Consider the following 20,052-nt stretch of genomic DNA (forward strand, 5'->3'; position numbering starts at 1 on the left):
GTGAGAAACGAAGTTAAGCATTTCCATGTCCAGTGTAGGAGCGAGGTGGAGGTGAGACTGCCTCTCACGGATGAGGTATATGCCCAACAGAAATAACGCTGCATATGCACATGGAACCTGAGGAACTCGTACTGAATATAAATAGGGAAGAGGCACCTTCACATTTACGACAGACACCAGAAGGAGGAAGCGAAGGCCATCTGGTTGGATCACCATCTTCCCCATCTGGTTGGATCACCATTCTTGATGTAGATCAGCCACAAGGGTGTCTGTCCTGTGGGAGGAAGGACTCAGCACACGGAATCACAAGAGGATCTCATTGAGAAGGCACTAGGAAGAAGCACATCGTTTTCTGTTAACAAGATTTGCCCTATTTCCAATCACCGAGCGGGACAAAGATGTACAGTTTGATTTTGAGAGAAAATGCTACAGAACAGAACTTGTTGCAAAAAAAGCGACGAAAAGGAAAGTAAAGCAAAGCTGTTTTCAAATTATTAAAACGCCGAACATTTATACAGCAAAATTACACTAAAACCAGCAGCAGACAAAGCATGTCCCACCCCCACAGGCAAGGGACATGTTAAACGTTTATAAGGTTAACTATAAAATAATTTTACAACCAAAATATCAACAGGCCAATTCAAGTGTATATACAGAATATATTAAAATCATATAAATTATCTATTTATACAAAGGGCGCAAACATAGCAAAAAGCTACGGCTGATTAAACAGAACTGAGTTTGAACGATCAATTTCATCTGGAGATGCTGTAATTTTCTCCCATAATTTTTTCTTTTTAGGCTGGATAGATTGATACCTCAGATACCATGAGCACAAAAAGCAAAAGGTAAAAACCGAATGAGAGTCATCGCTCTGTATGAAACGACAGTAACAGTGGGCAGGGCACACCTCGTATGAAATTCTGATTTAATTATCTCCCATAGTAAATATTTATCAGCTCCCTTAAAAAGTCAGGAATTTCCAGTGATCCACTTCAGACGTAGCACCCCGATACACGGATGTGATTACATCTGAATGCTGTTTGATTTGCAAACACTGAAAAAAAATAAATAAACGATGCAAACACATCTCAATCTGCATAAAAAGGTGACAGATGGCAGCAAGTTGAAAACTGAACGAAAATCCTCAGCTGAACTAAACAGGACGTTCTCCTCACAGCATTGTGGCTACTAAGTGAGCTTCAACAACTTACTTTTATTGTTATTATTTCAAACTGTAACGGCATAGAACCACAATCCTTTGAAGCATGTAGATCCTTAAGTCCCATCTGAGGGATTATACTTGTATGTTAATTAAGTGCTATCCTGAATTCTGGTCTATGTAAATACGTTCTGTATAAATTGCACCTAAACCTTCTGTTTTGCTGTAGCACTACATCCCTTTCTCAAATTCAATTTTTCGAGGCTTGCTACCTCTCAACTCAATGGTTCTGGGCATGCAAGATGCAGTTAGGGCAAGCTAAGCTAAGCAGAAATAAAGAGATCAGATACACGGATACAGAACGCTGGCTTAAAACCAGATCTATGTTTGCAGAAAAGAGGTTTCGATAATGCAAGTTAAACAGGGAAGGAGAAAACAAAACAAAAACCAGCCATGTACTACACATCATGAACAGTGGACATCTATTATGCTGAAAAGAAATCAATGCAAACAGGATTTCCTCAGTTTCAAGTAATCCTTGATGCCTTGTTGGCCAGCTGTGTTATACCATAATAGATATTTTAATTACATTTATACTCTACAATTTAGGCAGCTAATTTTTCTCTAACTTATCCAATTATCTCTAGTGAACATTCACCTATGGCTGTCCACACATTCTGATTTAGCTCCTTGAGAAACTATTCAAGTTAAATTATACTGCAAATTAAAGACAGTTACATTCTGTATGCTCCTTCTAGGTTTGAAAAATAGGTTTTAAAGGCATGTCAAAGTTTAGAAGAAAAACCTTTCCGTTAAAAAATCTTAGCTTAAAAAAATCATTAAGACATCTTTTTCTGACCCAGGGTACTAATAAAAAGATTACAAATATACTACAATTTGACCAAGAAGACTTTGTGAATGTGCTGCTTTTGAGCATGCAACCCCACTGATATCTGTCAAGTTCCAGGTATCAATGTATCCCATTCCTCCACAGTTCCTCACCATTTCCTTGTCAGTCCCCCATCCCCACCCTACCACCCCCCTACTAATAACGTTATAAAAAAAGGTAAAATCTAAGAGTTAGTGGCAAAATTTTCACAGTAAGTTGTTAAACAAAACGTTATCGTGGTCGTCAGTGACATCAGTCAATTGGACCCTGAAAAATAAGCTTGACGCAGTTGTGTTCCCCGGACAGTTGCGTTGCACAAAAAGGGCAGGCAGCATGAAATGCGTGAGTACCATGAGGCAGTGGGATCTGAGACCAGTATTTTGCAGATTTCTCAGAGCACACGTGTCCACAAGGGGTGAAAGCGTGAGTTGGAGGACCAGCATCCACGTAGAAGCCTGCTTCACAACCGAGCCAAAGAGGCACATAGGGGCCAACGGTTCTGCACATGGGGCACTCCCGCTCGTTAGCTTCTGTGTCACTGCGATGTCCCCAGTTGTGATAGCCGTGAACGTGACCACAGCTGAGGTATGCCCAGGGCTGCTTCTCTTCCACCACATCTTTACGGTTGATACTGGGAAACGCTAAAGTGTTTAACCCAACGGGACACTGCGGCCTGGCAGCGTTGATCTCCTGCCGCAGAGCTTCGATGTGTTTCTGAGTCGGAGTGTGAAACAGTCCGTCTGCTGTTCTCCACAGAAGGGTGGCTCCACACAGGTCGATGAGGGAGCCATCTTGTAGGACGTTGGTCTCGTTCTCTACCTGGTGGTGGAACACAAAAGGAAGCCATCAGGTCTGAGACACCACTTCTACAGAACCTTCTCCGTCCTGTAAATACGCCATCCCTCAAGAAATAGTTACTTTCCCCAGCACGCTACATGATTTTGTCCTGTTATTTTGTTAAGGTCCTCCATTTGTCTAAATTCATCTCCCATCTCGTCTGCATTCAAGATTATAATAAGCATAGGTCTTTTTCATCCTGAACTTGTAGATGAGATCTTAAACTTGCCGCTGCTGCACGCTAGTCGCCATGCAGTTTTCCTTCCCGTAACTCTTTGTGAAGGTATCACATTACACTAACTTCTTGATAAGGTGTCCCTTCCCATGGTACGGGTTGGAACCAGATGGTCTTCAAGGTCTCCTCCAGTCCACACCATTCTGTGATCCTATAAACGCTCTCCCCTCTGAGCATGTTTTCTTTGTCCGGTGCATGCAGAACACGTACATTCAAAGGTATCACTACAGAGTGAATTACAAGTCACATTTCTCAAGTGACAAGTTCTGCAACCAAAACCACACAGTCTCACCTTCTGAGCAGTGAATCCCCCCACCCTCCAAACTAGTTAGCCCCGTATTCAGTGAGGTGTACCGTGTAAGTACAGCCCCAATGAGCACTGCCTAAGGGTTTATCTTATCTGAATAAAAACAGGTAATTGTGATGCATTTTCAAGGGATTATGCTGAACACATTGTACTTCAGTGAAACATCCTAACTCATTTTAATTTCAAAAGTATATAGGCCAATGCTCCCAGTTTAGTTATGAAGAATATATATTAAGTGAAATTAAGAGAGACAGCATACTTATCGCCTGGGTTTGTACACTGAAAATGAGTAGGAACTGCCACTAAGCAAAATAAACACCCTGGGCATTAAGTAGGTCACATGAAGTCATCACGCTGGCCTAAAAATTCCATGAATGACAACCAATGTGGCATTCACATCTTAATCCAGTTTAAATTCAGATTAACTGTGGATCATCCTTGCATAAAACACCGAGATGGTACAATACAGACTACAGATAAAAAGTCACCATCATGAAGTACTACCAGCAGGGAAAAAAAATAGATAAAACAGTGGTCCAAATAGAGAATCCTTGATTTAGTGCACTTCAGATAATGCCTTCACAAACAGAAAAGAAAAAAGCTCTCACATGCAGTGTGTTCATTATACGCTACGTTTGGTTTTATGAACCAAATCAATGAATACTGATCACATCAATACCAGTGTGCCATGTAATTTTATTTAAATGAGAATTCAAATCATTTTAGATGCAGGAAAAGGAATTTGTTTTAGTATCTCCTTTCTTTAGGAGTGCTAACAAGGTATTTTGCTAACCACGTACAAAGGGCACAATTGCAACATCATCTGTCCCAGTCCCCAAGGCGAAGGTGGCCTGCCACCATCACAGTGACAAAACCATTTATGTACTCCAGGCTGTTTTCTGGAGTTTCACTATTTTGTTCTGTACTCCTTTGGACACAGACAGTTTTCAGCAAAGCAAACAGCAAAACTGGGTAGTCAGTTCAGCGTGAGCATATGAGACACCCTCTAACACTATTACACTAATGAGAATTTGAGGCAGCAGCACAAAAGCAGCTTTGGCACGAAGAGAAGGATAAAAATCCTCTCCTCCTATTCTCAGTGTTTAGAATCTGGCAGATGGATGATCAAGTTAACACAGGAGAAGGGGCATCTTTGTTTCCTATGAAGGCTCTCGAAACATCCTCTAACTCTTCAAATCCTAACAAGGATAGAGGCTCTTCCTGGTCTGTAGTGAAGGCAGTAATTCAACCTATGCAGAGACAGAGAACTGCTGGAGAAGCTCATCTGCCTGAAAGGGAATATGGATATCTGTTTCTTTCCCCCTTCTCCTCGAGGATGATGTGAACAACTCCTTGCCAGACTCTGCAGGCCTCGAAGGGGAAAGGAGTGCTGCAGAACTTCCATCTTGTACAGAGAAGAAGATGTATGGCTTTACAGGAACCTCTGCCCTGGTTACACACGGCACAGGTTGGCAGCTGAAGCCTTCCACTGTTGGTAAAGGCAAAGCTACTCTGCTCCATAAGAGAATACAGGAATACACTTAGCAGGGCTCCTTTTATCCTCCTAGTAGTGGGTAAATCAAACAGAAGCTGCACTATTCAAATTTGTTTTGCATACAGGCGGACTCTTTCAAGGTTTTAAGTGCACGGGGAGCTGTCTTTGGCAGTACAAACTTCCACATCTTCCCATGTCTCAGAAGGACATTTAAGAGGTGAAAATTCAAGAGCGAAGTTTGTTTAGCTTTTACACTCGGTGCTGTTTCAGCTGGAAAGAAGAGACATTAGCAGAAAACTAAACAGAATTCTGCGTAAGCAGAAACAGAATAGCAACAAGACCGTGCTGTAGCACACACATCCTTCAGTGATACTGGTACCCTCTTCTACCCTTGTGCTGGTTTAAACACCAGCAGCTTTCCACTTACCAGTTTCCCTCTTTGCTGAGCGGATCTGGTTTCCCGAAGGGTGTATACATCTCCACAGACAGAGATCTCCCTCCAAACTCCAGGTTTAGACTCCTCAGTAAACCCTCCTTTTGGATGCATGACCAGCACCCCATTGGTTGTTAACCCATCCATGTGGCCATCAGGATTTTTCCATTTAGCTGCTTTTTCCTGCGTGTGACAACCACCCCCAGAAAGAAAGTTTGTGAGTTTGCAGATGAATTCCTTTGTCTTCAGCACACAAAGCCACAACAGCAGCTTACCCCCAGTGAGCACCAAGAGTACAACAGGCAAACCCAGGAAAAACTAACAGCCACTGAAGTAGAACTTCATCAATAAAGACAATTACCACCAAGAGTTCATGCCAGTAATAAATCTGGCACATAAAACTACAGTTACTGATTAATACCACAGCTGCTACGCTGCAGTAATACAAGTCTAACGACAGGATAAGTTCCCCATGAATAACAAGAGAATCTGGGAGCTCGAAAATAAAAGAGGTCAAAAATTGTGTCTGCTCACATATAACACAATCAGTAGTAGTACTTACACCGAGAAATATGTTTTTAGAAGAGTCAAATCCAGCTGCAAAAATCCTTGCTGTATACGGTGGGCTCCTGTCGCAAACAATCCTGCATGCAAAGCGGGATATGGTGCTTTGTGTAATCTGAGTTTCATCATTGTTTTGACTCCCAGAAATAGTATCTGTCACTACAAAGTCTATGGGGCTTTCTGTTGACCTCCCAACCTGCAAAAAAAAAGTAGTAAGATAATGGTATAATTAGAAAGAATCACAGGAACATCATGCATCGAGGGCATAATTTTGCCAGGTTAACATTGATGACAGCAATAACCTCCTGTCTACTGAATTTCTGGATGGCAAGATCCAATTAGGGGCTAGCACATCTTCACTTTTGTCCTGGGCACAAATGCACTGCTTGACAGATTATGTATATGTCTGCCCATCACAACTCCCACCAACTGTTTGATGGCACACTGTCAACAGCATGAAGGGATTATCACCTTGATTTTGCATAATCCAATTACAAGACAGCTACCACTATATTCTGTCAATTAAGAAAAAGTTAGCTTGAAAATAGAAAAGTCTCCATTATCTCTTGTTCCGATTTAATTTGCCATGAAAATCAAGGACGTGTTTTTAGATCCAGAACTTTAATTTGTGTATCTTAACAAGACGACTGCCTACCCCCACGTTTTCAGAACGTGCAGTCTGACAACAGAAGAGCTTTCAGGTAAAAGCTATTCTGTGATTAAGTTTATTCCTAATCACAAGGATAAAGAAATTAGAAAAATATTGTTGTCTACTGACCAGCAGTGTTTTTATCTTTCTGAAGAAAAGGGGTTTCTATTTTTGTTTTACATCTTGCTACCTACACATTTTAATTCTAAAACAGGGAACACCCTATGTTTTGCAGAAAGGACAGTGGGAACTGAGTGCAATCTCATTGCCACGTGTCACTGCAGTCTGCTCAACTCCTTGCTCTACAAAGGCAACTACTGGTAGCACGTGTGTTCTTTCATAGTGAATATTAACATCTCTGCATATCAAATCCATATTATCAGCCTAGAACAGTGAAGAAAGGTTAAGTAAGAGATGAGAAAAGTGGTATGTTTGATACGTAAGCCTTGCCACAACTGAATGATAGGAACAGCACAGGGATCTCTGCCATGCTCCTGTTCTACTTGCAGTTCAGCTGTGCAGTGTTACTCTCAAACGCAAGTTGAAAGTCATGTCTCAAGGAACACATCTGCTTCTTCCCTCTGTATTGCAGCTCCAAGTAGAGAACAAGATGAGCTTCTCACAGAAAAACCACCAAGGAAATGCTAACAGAGGCCTCATCAAAAGTATGCACTTCAATTTTTCAGTGAAAGTAACGTGATTGCCAGAATACCCAACAGATAGAGTTTAGAAGAACACTTAATATAGGAAATTCTGATTTATGAAACTTGACAGGTTCAATCTCATAAACCATAAAGCTGTTTTCTACAATATTACCACCAACAGGCTCCTATTTCCCACCCAGCACAGCTCCTGCTAAGAGTCAGCACTGACCAGCAGCAGGAGGCTTATTTATAACGTCTGACTCTAATCCGTATGCAAAGTCTCTTAAAAGGTAATCAATAATGAACATGAAATTGTTCTTAACAAGCTCCTGCCTGTTGCAGTCTCCCCAACAGATTGCTCAAAGCTTTTAAGATGCAATTAGAAAATCCTGGCTTAATTTTTCCTGTGAAAGATGCAAGCATTTGTGCCTAGTCTACCTTATATCTTTCTCATCTGTCAACATGAAATCCAAACATATCCAGATATAAGCATGGAAATACGTATACCAAGGTTCTGCACTGTTGAGAAGCTGAGATTGGAAGTAAATGTTGAGCAAAGTAAGGCTGCATTTCAGGGCTCTTCTGAATGGTGCCATTATTTCTCTCAGCTACCTCCAACAACGCGCTATGAATCTCATGACTGATGCATCAAGACAGCTTCTGTTGTCTACACTACAGGTTGCTGTTAAATGCAGTGAGAGCCAGGCCACCAGTCAACTTGCTAGTGTCTACTGTCAGTCCAGCAGGTGCTATTAAAAAGCCCTCACTCCCAGGACAAGACAAACCCAGACAACTGCAAGCAGACAACGCAACCACTGTAGATTCTTTGGCTCAACAGAACTCTGCTCTGATGACAGAGTTGATGACAGTTGTTGACATCAACTCTGATGACAGGGAGAAGCAGACCACGCATTTTAAGTTGTCTTCAAGATAAGTCCAATATTCGTATGCAATATATGTGCTTCCTATATATACACCAGTACTTATTTAGGCTATTGGCTGCACGCTGTGATGCTTTTAGAGGTACAAAAAAGCTACAACTGACCCACTCTGATCCGAACAGACCGTGAAGGAGCAGGTTCTACTCCAACTTGGTGCATCACCACCAGATTGCACCAACTCTTTTGCAACACACAGGTGGTGAAAGGAACAACCTGTCTTTGGGAGGCAGAAAATGAAATGCTAGCACATCCTTCCTTGTAAGGAAATGAAAACACTTCATCTAGATGTCAATAATACAAAGCTCCACGGTAGCAGTTGTGCTCAAAATTCACTACTCAATTACATGAAGGAAAAAACATACAGCAGAAATAAATATAAATGTAATCTGCATGGCTAACAAACTGTGTGTGTGTGCACAGGGAATGGAGGCTGGAGTACGTGCACGGTGTTATAAACTAATAGGTTATACATGGGAATATAAGGAAATTTGAATGTCATTACTGAAAGTATCAAGAACTGGCACAGTTTGCCTATGACAGCACATCATCAGGGGCTGGAGGAGGGGCCCTGGGCCTTAAAATAATCCTGCATCTTGCAATAGCCTTCTCTTTCCAGCTTCTGTATCCTTACCATTGTCCTGCGGAGGCCAGAAAAACAAACTTCAGAAGAAAACAGCCAACTCAAAGAACTGTCTACTCAAGCAATGATTGATCAGCAGTGAAGTTTTATCCTGCAGATCAATACAGACAACTAGGAATTTGCCACTGCATGACAGAACAGCCCATAACAGCCCTCCAGCAGTTACTCTGACAGCCCACAGCCTTAATCTTGGGAATAATTAAAGCCTAGTGGCTTGCCCAAGTAACTGAAGCCTCTTCAGCTGCTGTCTAAGCACGCCTCCAGCAGCAAAATGCTGTCTCAGTCTACCAGACTACTCCCTTTCCCATTTCATAGCTATCAGACCCTGTAGGCCCATATCTGCAGCACATGGAAGGGGATGACAGGCAGAGGAAACATGAACCAGCACGCAGCGCTCAAGGTAAAGCTGAGATCAAGTCACAGCATGACAGCCTTCACATCACGGCTGCGCTGAAAAGACAAATCTGAACTACACAGAAGTCGTAACCCTGACACATGAGTCATCTGAGGGGGCACCAGGAGGACTGAGATGCTCTGCAAACACGAGACTCATCTCAAAACATTTTGTTAATTCGATGGGCTGGGTTGGCTTGTGACAGGTAAAACTAGCCACGTTAACTACAAAGGTACAACAGAATGGTACGAACCACAGGCAGCGTCTCAGAGGTGAATGAGTAGAGAAGCAAAAATGAGAGCTTTTGTGACATTTTGCCAGGCATCTGAGAGCTGATCCGGGCTTGCAAAACGGCAGTGAGACGAGCACTGCAGTGCAGTAGGTCTCTGGGTCAGTTCAAGCTGTCTCACTGTGTTACTCTATGTGAATTCCTGCTCTGCTGAGCATCAGTGGATCCCAACGGGCACCAGAGGAAGCTGTTACATTAGCTAGGCTGTTTTACACTGAAGCAGACAATTCCTCTCCAAGCTAAAGCTCTGGTTTTAGGTTCAAAGTATCCTTAATTAGCTTCCTTACCCTACTGCCTTACAAAAGCATCACCTGGACTGTGGTTTGTGGAGCACGGCTTTACTTCAGGCTGCCAGATTTCATTAGTGACAGCTGATCCCTTCAGCTAATTCTTTACTGACATCCATCCTGAAAGTAAAAGTTGCAACTACCACTACGTTAATATACAGCCAAGGCAAGAACTACCTACACAACACAACCAAAAAAGCAGCTGCACTGCTACTCCTCACTAGCACGAAGAATACTTCTATTTGTGTTAGTGTACATAAGCAGAAAAACTCCAGCTTTCAAAAATGGCTTTTCACAATTACTGCAATGTACAAATGCTTCACTGGAGCTACTCAAAGCACAGAAGCCACCACGCAGAGACAAACATCAATCAGAAGCCCAAAAGCATAGATTATATTTTCCTTTTACCAAAGGTCTTCAGCTCATCCCAAGTGATGATTTTTTTTTAATCACGCAGCAGCACATGAACAACTCTGCTTCTTTTCAGTCTCTCTTCGGACTGAATCACTCCCAAGAAACACTGGGAAAACACTACACAGAGTAAAGAACAGAAGACCCACAAGGTAAGAACCTTCTCATCTTGACAGAGCCATTTCCTCTTCTGTCAACAGCGTTCAGTCCCTAACCCTTCTGAATTTGAAAGGCTTAATGAGCAGGGCTAACAATCCATGATAAGATGCTCTAATTACAGAGGTCACTGACAAGACAGACTCAATTAGGCTAGATTGGGAAAGGTTGTGCATCTTTTTTTTTCCCTCCAAGCTTGAAGTTTGTACTGAATCGATGTTCAAGTACAGAAATAAGCATCACACAATAAGCTAGCTCAGGTTACCAGAGTATTAGATGAAGGAGAAAAACAAATGTGCGTATGTGGGTAAGTGAAAGCACGCTGGATAAGGTACATGGCTTAGAGAAAGCCAGCAGAGGTCCATTTTTTCTTTCTCACCCCATGTTCTACCCTTACCCTCCTCCTTTTACTGCAGTTACCTGATGAACTGGAAGCTGGAGTGGGCAGGAGGGTCCACGATTTTTGCTTATTCGTGCATTCAAACGGACTCTTTGTACAATCACTACACTGCCCTTGCAGAAAAAGCAAAGTGCAGCACCAGCAGTGAGGCAGTACGGATATTAACAGATGCCAGCACTGGTCTGAGAAGAACATAACAAGGCAACTGCGTTTGGCCACAAAAATTGCACAGAACACACACCAGATGCCCTGAAGAATATAAAGCAGAACTGTGGTTTCATACATTGCTTTAAAAAGCAGAAAGGAATGAGCTGCACAGAGCCTTACCTGAAACATGTCTGTGTCTTTATCATGCGTGTACTCCACTACAACCGTCTGATTTCTGGATAAAGTGTAAGAGATACTGTGCTGACCTTTACAGCTGATAGCCTGCCGAGTTAAAAAAGAAAACAGGTTATATACAGCTTCCACATAAATATTACAATCAAATCCATTTTACTACATAAAAATCTTTAGCAATGATCATAATTTTAATACGAGGTTTGGTGAGTAAATACAGGGCTTCCTGTTTTAATAGAAAGTCACAAGCTGCACTCATTTGCTTCTTGTTTTGAAGTATCTGTACCTACCATTTTCATGGTTCAGACTCCAAAGATATGGTTTTAACTCAAATTATCCCAAGTTCCCAGGCCTCAGAGGAACTCAGTCCCAAAGAATGGGCTTTCAGGGTTCTTCAGCATTGTTTAATTGTGCACTTGCTCAAAACAAAACTGATTTCCAGTTAAAACCACCAGGCTTCTGGAGGTAGGAGTGTCATTACAGTTGAGCAGACTTACATAAATCACGAGGAAGAGCGTGCACTTTCAGCGTGTTTTTCCTCACTCTATTATTTCTTACTCCCTGCCAAAGGAAACTGATCTCTACAGATATGAACTCAAAGACAAAGCAGTACTTCAGCACGTAAAACAAGACGACGAGAGGCACCTCCTGTTACTTTGCTCCATTTGGTCCAGTCTGAATTCTTGCTAAGCCTTCCCAAACTGTCCCAGCCCAGCAGCTACTTGCAGAACACAGACATCACTCCAACACAGGAGTGCTCGTAGCTCTGAAAAAAACACCCATGAACAACAAAACCAACAGTAAGAAACCCATTTCCTAGCTAAATAAGAGCACAGTGGAGAGCTGTGAGAAGGAGTGGGACACAGGGATCCTTCTGGAACCTCTGAGTCTCCTACAACGTCTCTGTGACACTAATGATCGGTTCTCAAGCTTCGGATTAATGCTTCTTATGCAATGTCAAAGTGTAACTGCACTCTGTGTACAATGTAAACGCATGAATAAAAGCTTCAGGACAGAGGAAACCCCACTGAGAAGCTGTGCCTATTGGCTAACAGGGGAACACACGTAAATATAAAGTGCGTGTAACAGCACGTCGTTAGGAAAAAGGTAATGACTTACTACTCAGAAAACACTTGCGGATACTTAAGCACTGAATTAATAAGTAAATCAAAGCCTTCTCCAGATTCCTGCTGAAGGGATTCATTTCCTAGAAGGCGTTCTCTCAATAGCTTCACCCCCTCAAGGGGCTCTTCATCTACGAAATCACAGCTGGGGTGGGTAAGCTAAGCGCCTAGATGCATTCTACCCTTCTGTCTGCCACCTCTCACAGAAGCCCTGATGCAACGAGTGCTCAACAGATCATCAGAAGCATTACTGAAGGTTGGAGGGATCTAAAGCCATCGGCACAGGCTCTAAAAGCCAAATAAGGGTGAGCAGAAGCACTGATGTGTACATTAAAAAACGCAGGCAGCGCTATTTAGTTTTTTGGCAAACAGGTGTCTGCAGCAACAGATCAGAGAGTGCTTTACGACATGCCTCTGCTGAAAGCTCTCAGCAGCTTCAACACCTGCCAAAGCTTTAGGCTTAGGTGATAACACCTGGAGGCAAAGGATTGGGCAAGATGACCTCACCTAGTCCCTCCCAATCTGCAAGCAAGCTTTTTCATACTTCAGAGGCTCTGTCACTTCAAGAAATAGTGTCTAGTTCCCCTGTTTTTCTTCCAGCAGGGATAATGGCCACTGAAAAGCAAGATAAACACATTTGGTGACTGGTGGTGTGCCAACAGATTCTACATTTCTCCTGTTAAATGGACAGTGTTTGGTAACAACCATTGTGCTGACGCACAGCGTGTTGCAAGAACTAACAGCATCTGTAGACGCAATGAAAATGAAGTCAGCAGCACTCTGTGACCCGCCAGGAGCAAAGCAAGCAGCAAGAGCTTCTCTGCTGTCAAATACGCAAACAGTGGGATCTCGTGCCCCAAGCAGGTCTCAAATGCCTAGAGAGTAAAACTGAAACGTTAAAAGCAATGAGACCCTTACACTCTGCATTTTAAGTATACTACTGCAGTGATCAACTCACACTCACGTTATCTTCGTGGGGACAGCCCCACCATCAGCTGCTCACCTGATGGTGCTGCCCTAAGTTCTAGCCAGCCCATGAGCACTGACAAGTAACCAGGCAAGGATGCATGCCCTAAGCTTATGCTCTTCTCAGACTCCAATTTTTTAATTTAAACAAGAGAAGAGGGGAAGTAAGAAGCTCCAGAAATACTTAAGGTCATGTCCTCATCAATACAACGTAGGGCTTAGATGTGCTAATCATTCTCATTAATTCGCCCATGGTCAGCAACTCCTCTGAAATATTAGGATAGGATACAATCCATATTCTTTCTTTTTCCCTCCCACCTTTTTCTTCCTCATCTTATTTCCCCTCCTCTTCGCTTTCCACTGTTTAAACCCAGTCGTTTCCAGTGCAAAAAGCCACATTTTATTTCCTGGAGTTCTGTAATCATTTCTCAAAAAGCTGAGACTATTACAAGCAATGTTCCAACCCATGTCCTTTCAGGCTACTCAGCACCAACAGCTGCTTCAATTCAAAGGGTGTTTTGCAGCTATTTTAATTCCTTTTCTCTAAGCAATTGACCGCTTGTAGCTAAAAAGAAAAGAAGCAGTATTTCAGGAGCTGCACAAAACAAAAGAACTGGCACAACGTATTACAAGTGGAGGGCAAATATCTTCATAAAGCAGCACCGTGAGTGGAACAAATCCACAAACAACATCACAAAGGATCTCGGTAGCTTTCACAGCAGTAGAACCACAGTCCCAAAAAAGCCTGGAGATGGACTGCTCCAACTCCCTTTAATTCCCTTAGGATGCCACTGATTGCACAGCTCTGGTAAAATCGGCTGGAATTAAACCCCAACTCACTAATGTACGCAGCCTGAGCTTGCCAAACAGCTCAGACACACGTGGCTGCAGGCTGCCCATTGCATGTACCACCTCTTGTCTGGCTGGAATGCTGCTGGGGAGATGCAGGCTAGATTCATCCTGCTGCTTACACAACTGGCTTCATATGGCTAGCTGTCTCAAGCTGCTGAATTCAAGTAAGCCCTTCAGAGGAAGGGGATAGAGTGGGGACTAACTGACAAATACGGAGGAAGAATGGGAATGAGTAATAGCAGCAGGGCATTTCCCACAACAATCCCACTGCCAGCAGCTCCATGCCCACACTGGGACTGAGGGATTTTAAGAAGTCCAGCTGCCAAATGAAAGGAAGGGAAAGACTGGAGTGCATAAAGCTGCCAGTCGGCATGAAGGTTTCCCCCCAGCATCTCTCCAAGATGGAGATCATGTTTACGATAAGCCACTCACCTCCATGAGACTTTCAGCTGCAGGACAGCATGCAATAGCTCCAATCTCCTGCATGCTGAAGCTGCTTACCCTTAGAGGAAACCTCATCTCCACTCTTTCAAAGGAAAGCCTACAGTTAGCTTGCTTGTGTACTCTCACAGCCTCAACACCTGAATTCCAGTGATTTAAGGACATAAAAACTGCCATATATTAACGGAGACTGAAGAGAGGTCCATATGAGGAACTTCACTATCCCACCCTCACTCTTAATATGACCAAAGTAATTCAACTTAAATCCAAACTTCGCAAGCTACTTTGCAGCAGCCCCTCAAGCTTTCTGTTACTTCTCTCCCTTGGGCCAAAATGATGCTTGGCCTTGATTTTTCCCCTGCTTCCTTATCCACAGTTTCCACCCTTGCTCCTTTGTCTCCAGTTGGAGAAGAAAACCTCATCACAGCACTCTGCGCTCACAATCAAAGCAGCAGCTGAAGGTTACAGCTTACAGACCTGCCAGGTCTTCAGAGCAGCCAACATCAAACAGTGCATCCCCAGCAGCAGGGCAGCAACTCAGCCCACCCAGAACATCCCAGCCCACCCCACTGCTTTGCTCTCCCTCTGGAGCTGCTTTCAATTTCACCACCATTTTGAGAAATGAGAAAGTCAAATGCCCTCAGCCTATGCAGCAACACACCTAGCAGGTAAGGATGCACAAAGGTTTTGTTTAAAAAGCAGTGCTGCTCAGAACTCTTATTTTGCTAGCAAAGCAGAGAAAAGGAGGGAAAACACCAACAAAACACTTTCAGCAGACAATTCACATACCCAATTAACAGTAGCCACGCACACCATCAGCAGGCATTCAGGAGCCAGACACCAATGCAAGTGTCACACCTCCCCTAACCACAGACAGGCACACAGCCTCTGTCCCAGCACTTAGTAGAGGGCAGTACCTCTGTAAACAAGCTCTAACCAGTTCCTGTTGTGCAATGACAGACTGATGTCGACACTGCTCCAGAAATGCCTTCGTGAACCAACAGGACACTGCAGGTGTACTATACTGCAGGTATGGTAAACACCCTGGGCTGAGGATCAACCCCAGAGAAAGGCTTGCAAAGTACAGGTGTATTTTTCCCCAGAGTTCAGCGTAGATCTCCTAACAATATACCTACAAAACTACCCTAGAGGGGAAAAACTACGTGGGTTTCTCAGCCACCATCAGACAGATGGAGCTGATCTGGTGTGCCACAGCCCTTCCCAGCGCTGACATGATGAAGCTGCTCATTTTCTGTAGGCACTTTGGGCCCAGCAGTTCAAGAACAGGTCGAGAAACTCACAGCATTAAGCTTCTGCTGCCATGCAACAGGGTCCAACCTTCTGTATAAGGAGTGTGCCTATGAATCAACCGGAGCAGCAGATCCTGACGTCCTCGCAGCCTTTAGTTTGCTGCTTACAGGCAGCAGGTCTAACCCACTGCCAGAATCAGATACGTTGCTGCTTTCTTTGCTCTGCAGGCAGTATTTTCAGGAAGAACAATACTATGTGATCTCTGCATTTAGAAACTGAAGCTTCACACTCGGCTTGCACCTTGCCAGCTCCTCCAAGATCAGACGGAAGGCACAGCGTTACCGTTACCGACTCTCCACCACGGCAAAAGGGAAGCTAAAACCCGTGAAGAAAAGAGGCAGATGTCTCTCAGGAAGGGCTGCTCCATTAGAATAGGAATCCTAGTTGAGTTAATTAGGTCGGATTAGGACAACAAAATGATTTATGGGAACACTTCAGTTTTCTTTGTTGGGAGTCAGGCCGACCGACACCACGCTGACGCGTGTGAAATTAATGACAGCAGTGCCTTCATGAGTTAAATGCATTCTTCCTTGGCTGCCAGCCTTCAATTTCTTTCAGAAAAGATACTCAGGGACATGAGACAGAAGAAGCTGTAGCCAGTAAGGAATAATCCTTTTGAAAGGGAAGGACCCAGCACGCTCCTATTAGATTTCCAGAGTGATCGTCACCGCCGACAGCCATTGGGTTATCTTGCAAGCTTCCCAGCAAATTAGGACTACTTTCATTTCATGTAACGTTAACTAAAGACTGTCTGCAGTTTTATTCAGTCTTATTCAGTCTCCATGTAAAGCCAAAAGTAATTGTCCAGAATTACTGCTTCTGTAGCGCCGTATTACAATAACTCTGGAAATTTACACTGACCTCTAGCTACTGATACAGCTATTATATATAATTGTCCCCCAGTCTTTTTCAGAGAAAATAGGAGGCGTTATCATGGAAATCTCCCTGTGCCCAACATCTGCTCTCTGCACAGCTCCACACAAACCCAGCTTTCAGCATTCCCCTGGCAATGAGTGCCTAAATGACACCGGCAGCATCTACAGCCGCTTCTGAATACCAACACTGACACCTCCTCTCTCTAATCGACATTAGTCTCAAACGCTGGGTGTCATGAAATGGTTAAAAAGAGAGTCAGCAAACACAGGTGAAGAAAAAGCTTGTCACCACAAAGAAACCAAGCCAGTTCTGCACTCAGTGCTTATTGCCAAGGATTTCAATCACATACCGGGGCTGCAGCTACCTACAGGAAAACTGTTTCTTCAGCACGTGGTGAGCTGAACACAGCAGTGCTTCTCTTCTGAAAAGCACCAATTTTAACTGTAAAAACACCAAGTTCCGTACCATTTTCAGGCAGTCGTGTTTACTCAGTGAGCATTAACAGCCATAAAGAAGCAAAACTGGGATTTCTGCCAGTTAAAGAAGCAGTTTAAACCTCTGTTTGTGTGGCACTGTTTGCAGTCTCACGCGGAGCAAATAAACCTCTGTACAACTTGCAGGCCACTTCTGCTCAGTTCAGCAAGTGCAAGTCCATCTGAAACTGCAAGTGCCTGGGCCCAGTGCCTAGGAAGAAACAAATTCTAGTTGGTTATTCACATTTAAAGCTTTTGGCTTCCAAACACTCCTGTTTGTTTCCTATGAACCCTTTCATGCCGAGCTTGTACATTTAAGGTGGAGGGGAAAGAGAGGAGGACAGATTTGTGTACACGGAAGCCATCTGCTCCACCTGCACATGGGGGGCTGTGCTGCTACTGAACTGCCATTTATCAGCTCAATAAGCAGATGTTACATTATCTTTTCCATTTGCTGAATTTAGGCTTGTTTTAGACAACAATGCAGGCTGCCCTTTCTCCAGGAGGGGCACCAAAATATCCCAATGGATATAGTTCTCTAGTTTGGGCACGGCAACAAGCAAGGAGGCAGTGACCTAAGAGCAGCTCCAGGTGAGTTCACTGTTAAGGCAAGGTGGGTGTTGACAGACAGCTGATCACACACAGTCCAGCACCTCTGTGCATGCAGTAATTCCAGGGAATACCGCAGGGCAGGCAATTCCTACGAAAGCAAATATTAATCAATGCCTTAACAGTGCATCCTGAATCACACAGACTGATGCCAGGTGGCCAAAACCATCAGCACCGCAGACCCAAGTCCTGCCTTGACACCGAGGACTCCTGAGCACATCTGGTAATGCAACACAAGTTCTGCTTTGTATTTCAGTGTATTAGGAGCAGCTTCACACTAACAGATGCAGCTATGCTACGCAGTGCCTCAGGACCTGTTTGAAAGTGACACATTCCTTCTGACTGTTGAAAATCAGCACTTTACCTGCCTAACCTGAGAAACATTTTCCTCCCAATATGGCCTTTTAGCTCTTTCTTCTCCTTACAGACCTTTATTAACCCCTTCCATTTTCTTTTAAGCGTAGATTAAGCAACACCTCACTGCAGCGCTCTTTGAAATCAAGTCTGCCAGCTTGCTCCATTTCTCCTCCTCCCCAGCAGAGGAGGGCTGCAGACAGCTCAGATGCACACACAGTAAGGTGCAGCAGTGGCAGATACATCACGCATTCACAGCATCACCTCTTACCCAAACTCCAGAATGCTCCTTTGAGCAAATTCCTGCCTGCTCGTTGCTCCTGCACTGCCTGCTGCAACTTCTTCAGAGCTGCCCAGGGTATTCTGGACTGAGCACATCACACCTGCCTTGGAAGCCCAAGAAAAGGCACATGTTTTTTTTACATGAGGCATGGCTTGGTGATGCGACTTGGAAGTCTACTCCAAACCAGGTGAACCCTAAGACTCATTTTGGAGATCCACCTGCTATAGCCCAGGTCAAATTTGCACGTGCCTGCACTTTCTTCCAGTCCTCAGGAATGGTTCAGATACTTTTTCTGTTTTAGCTTCAATCTACAATGCAGTCATGTCACTGTCTTAAAGGAAAATGCATATGGGCATGGATTTGCAACGTTTTGGGTTTGTTTTTGTAGGATATTTCATAGTCATTTGTGACAAGGAAACCAAGTCCTGCCCAAAGAAGCAGGAGTAAAGCACTGAGCATATTTTCATCACTACACTGCTTTTGGTATAAGACCTCTTTTTTCACACTGAGCATTCCAGGTCCTCTATCTGCAACAAACAGGGCAGAAAAGATGAGCTGAGCACTGCTGAGAACCACAGATCCTGGTCATGCTGCTATGATCTCAGTAGAAATACAAGATCACCACCACAGGCAATAATACTGACCCCAGGATCGCTGGCTACCCCGCCACGGGTAGGTCGTCTTCTGGAAGACTACAAGCCTGTAAATTTAACCATGAAGGCATAAACGTGACTTTTGCTACAGCAGCTGGAGCACATCCCCCAAAACTCTTGATACACCCACAAAAGTGTCTGTAATTAGAGAAGGATGCAACAGGGTTTGTAGCTGAACATTCTGGTGGCAGCAGTTTACAATTCGCTTATATACATCAGGAACAAAAGCAGCAGATGCTTGGCTACACTTATGTATTTGGATATGCCAAGTGCACAAAATAGTCAGAAATTAGAATCTTTAACTAAAAACAAAACAAAAAATAGTGATAAAGTCCCCTCAAGGGCTTCTACCAATACACAGTCTGAAAGATTTGTACACTTAGCACATCAGCAGTGAACGCTTCTGTGAATCAAAGCACCCATGAGCACCGATCTAAGTCTGCCTGCCAAAGAGAGAGAGCTCATAATAACAAGATGAGAAGCTGCATATCATTCTGTAGCTTCCAGAAGCCATAAATTCAATCTGACACAAATCAATTCTACATTAAGACAGCCAAAGGCTCTCCAGACAGTTACCTTAACAGACCTGTTAAGCAGCTGCACAGAAATCTCTCAGGGGAAAGAAAAAGTTAACTCCTGACGAAAAGCCATTCAGTGCTTATAAAAAGCAGTTAGGTTTTATGGAGCCCAACAAAGGACAGAAGTTGCTTTCTAGACTTCACACTAAAGCTTGAGCACTGCTGTGAGAGAAAGCACTCTTTGTGCTTTCTGACCACAAAGCAGATAGATTTTTGTCTACAAAAACAGAAATCACCATGATCTGGACTTCGTAGTGCCCACAGGATCTGCCTCCAGCTGGGATGAAGGAGGTGGCTCTGACCAGCAGGATCTTGGTGCGTGTTCAGATCCTAATACTCGAGTAGAGAACAGCACGCCAGTTAACAACATGCATCCTGCATGCACTTTGGTTTTTTTAATCCCAGTAAGAAAAAGTAATCCTAACCTTTACAGTTTTCAGTTACACGTATTAGCAAGCAT

The 20,052-nt window shown here is 43.6% G+C and overlaps 1 protein-coding gene across 3 annotated transcripts in view; it reads right to left on the reverse strand.

Moving 5' to 3' along the window:
* Positions 1-221: 221 nt before the first annotated feature.
* The window catches only part of PELI2 (pellino E3 ubiquitin protein ligase family member 2), a 62,804-nt gene continuing 42,973 nt past the window's right edge, over positions 222-20,052 (reverse strand). Inside the window, exons 3-7 of one of the 3 annotated variants that reach the window (XM_065747971.1) lie at positions 11,061-11,162; positions 5,921-6,118; positions 5,353-5,541; positions 2,402-2,870; positions 222-330 (exon numbers count right to left, since the gene is read on the reverse strand). In XM_065747971.1, the coding sequence (XP_065604043.1) occupies positions 317-330; positions 2,402-2,870; positions 5,353-5,541; positions 5,921-6,118; positions 11,061-11,162 (972 nt within the window). In that variant the 3' untranslated portion in view covers positions 222-316. Of the gene's footprint in view, positions 331-1,220; positions 2,871-5,352; positions 5,542-5,920; positions 6,119-11,060; positions 11,163-20,052 lie in introns of those variants that run through there. The other 2 variants (XM_065747963.1, XM_065747980.1) reach the window with 2 other exon arrangements.

The sequence above is a fragment of the Cyrtonyx montezumae genome, unplaced genomic scaffold, assembly GCF_038088225.1.
Source record: "Cyrtonyx montezumae isolate F1298 unplaced genomic scaffold, pur_monq_1.0 scaffold_10, whole genome shotgun sequence".
NCBI classification, from domain to species: domain Eukaryota; kingdom Metazoa; phylum Chordata; class Aves; order Galliformes; family Odontophoridae; genus Cyrtonyx; species Cyrtonyx montezumae.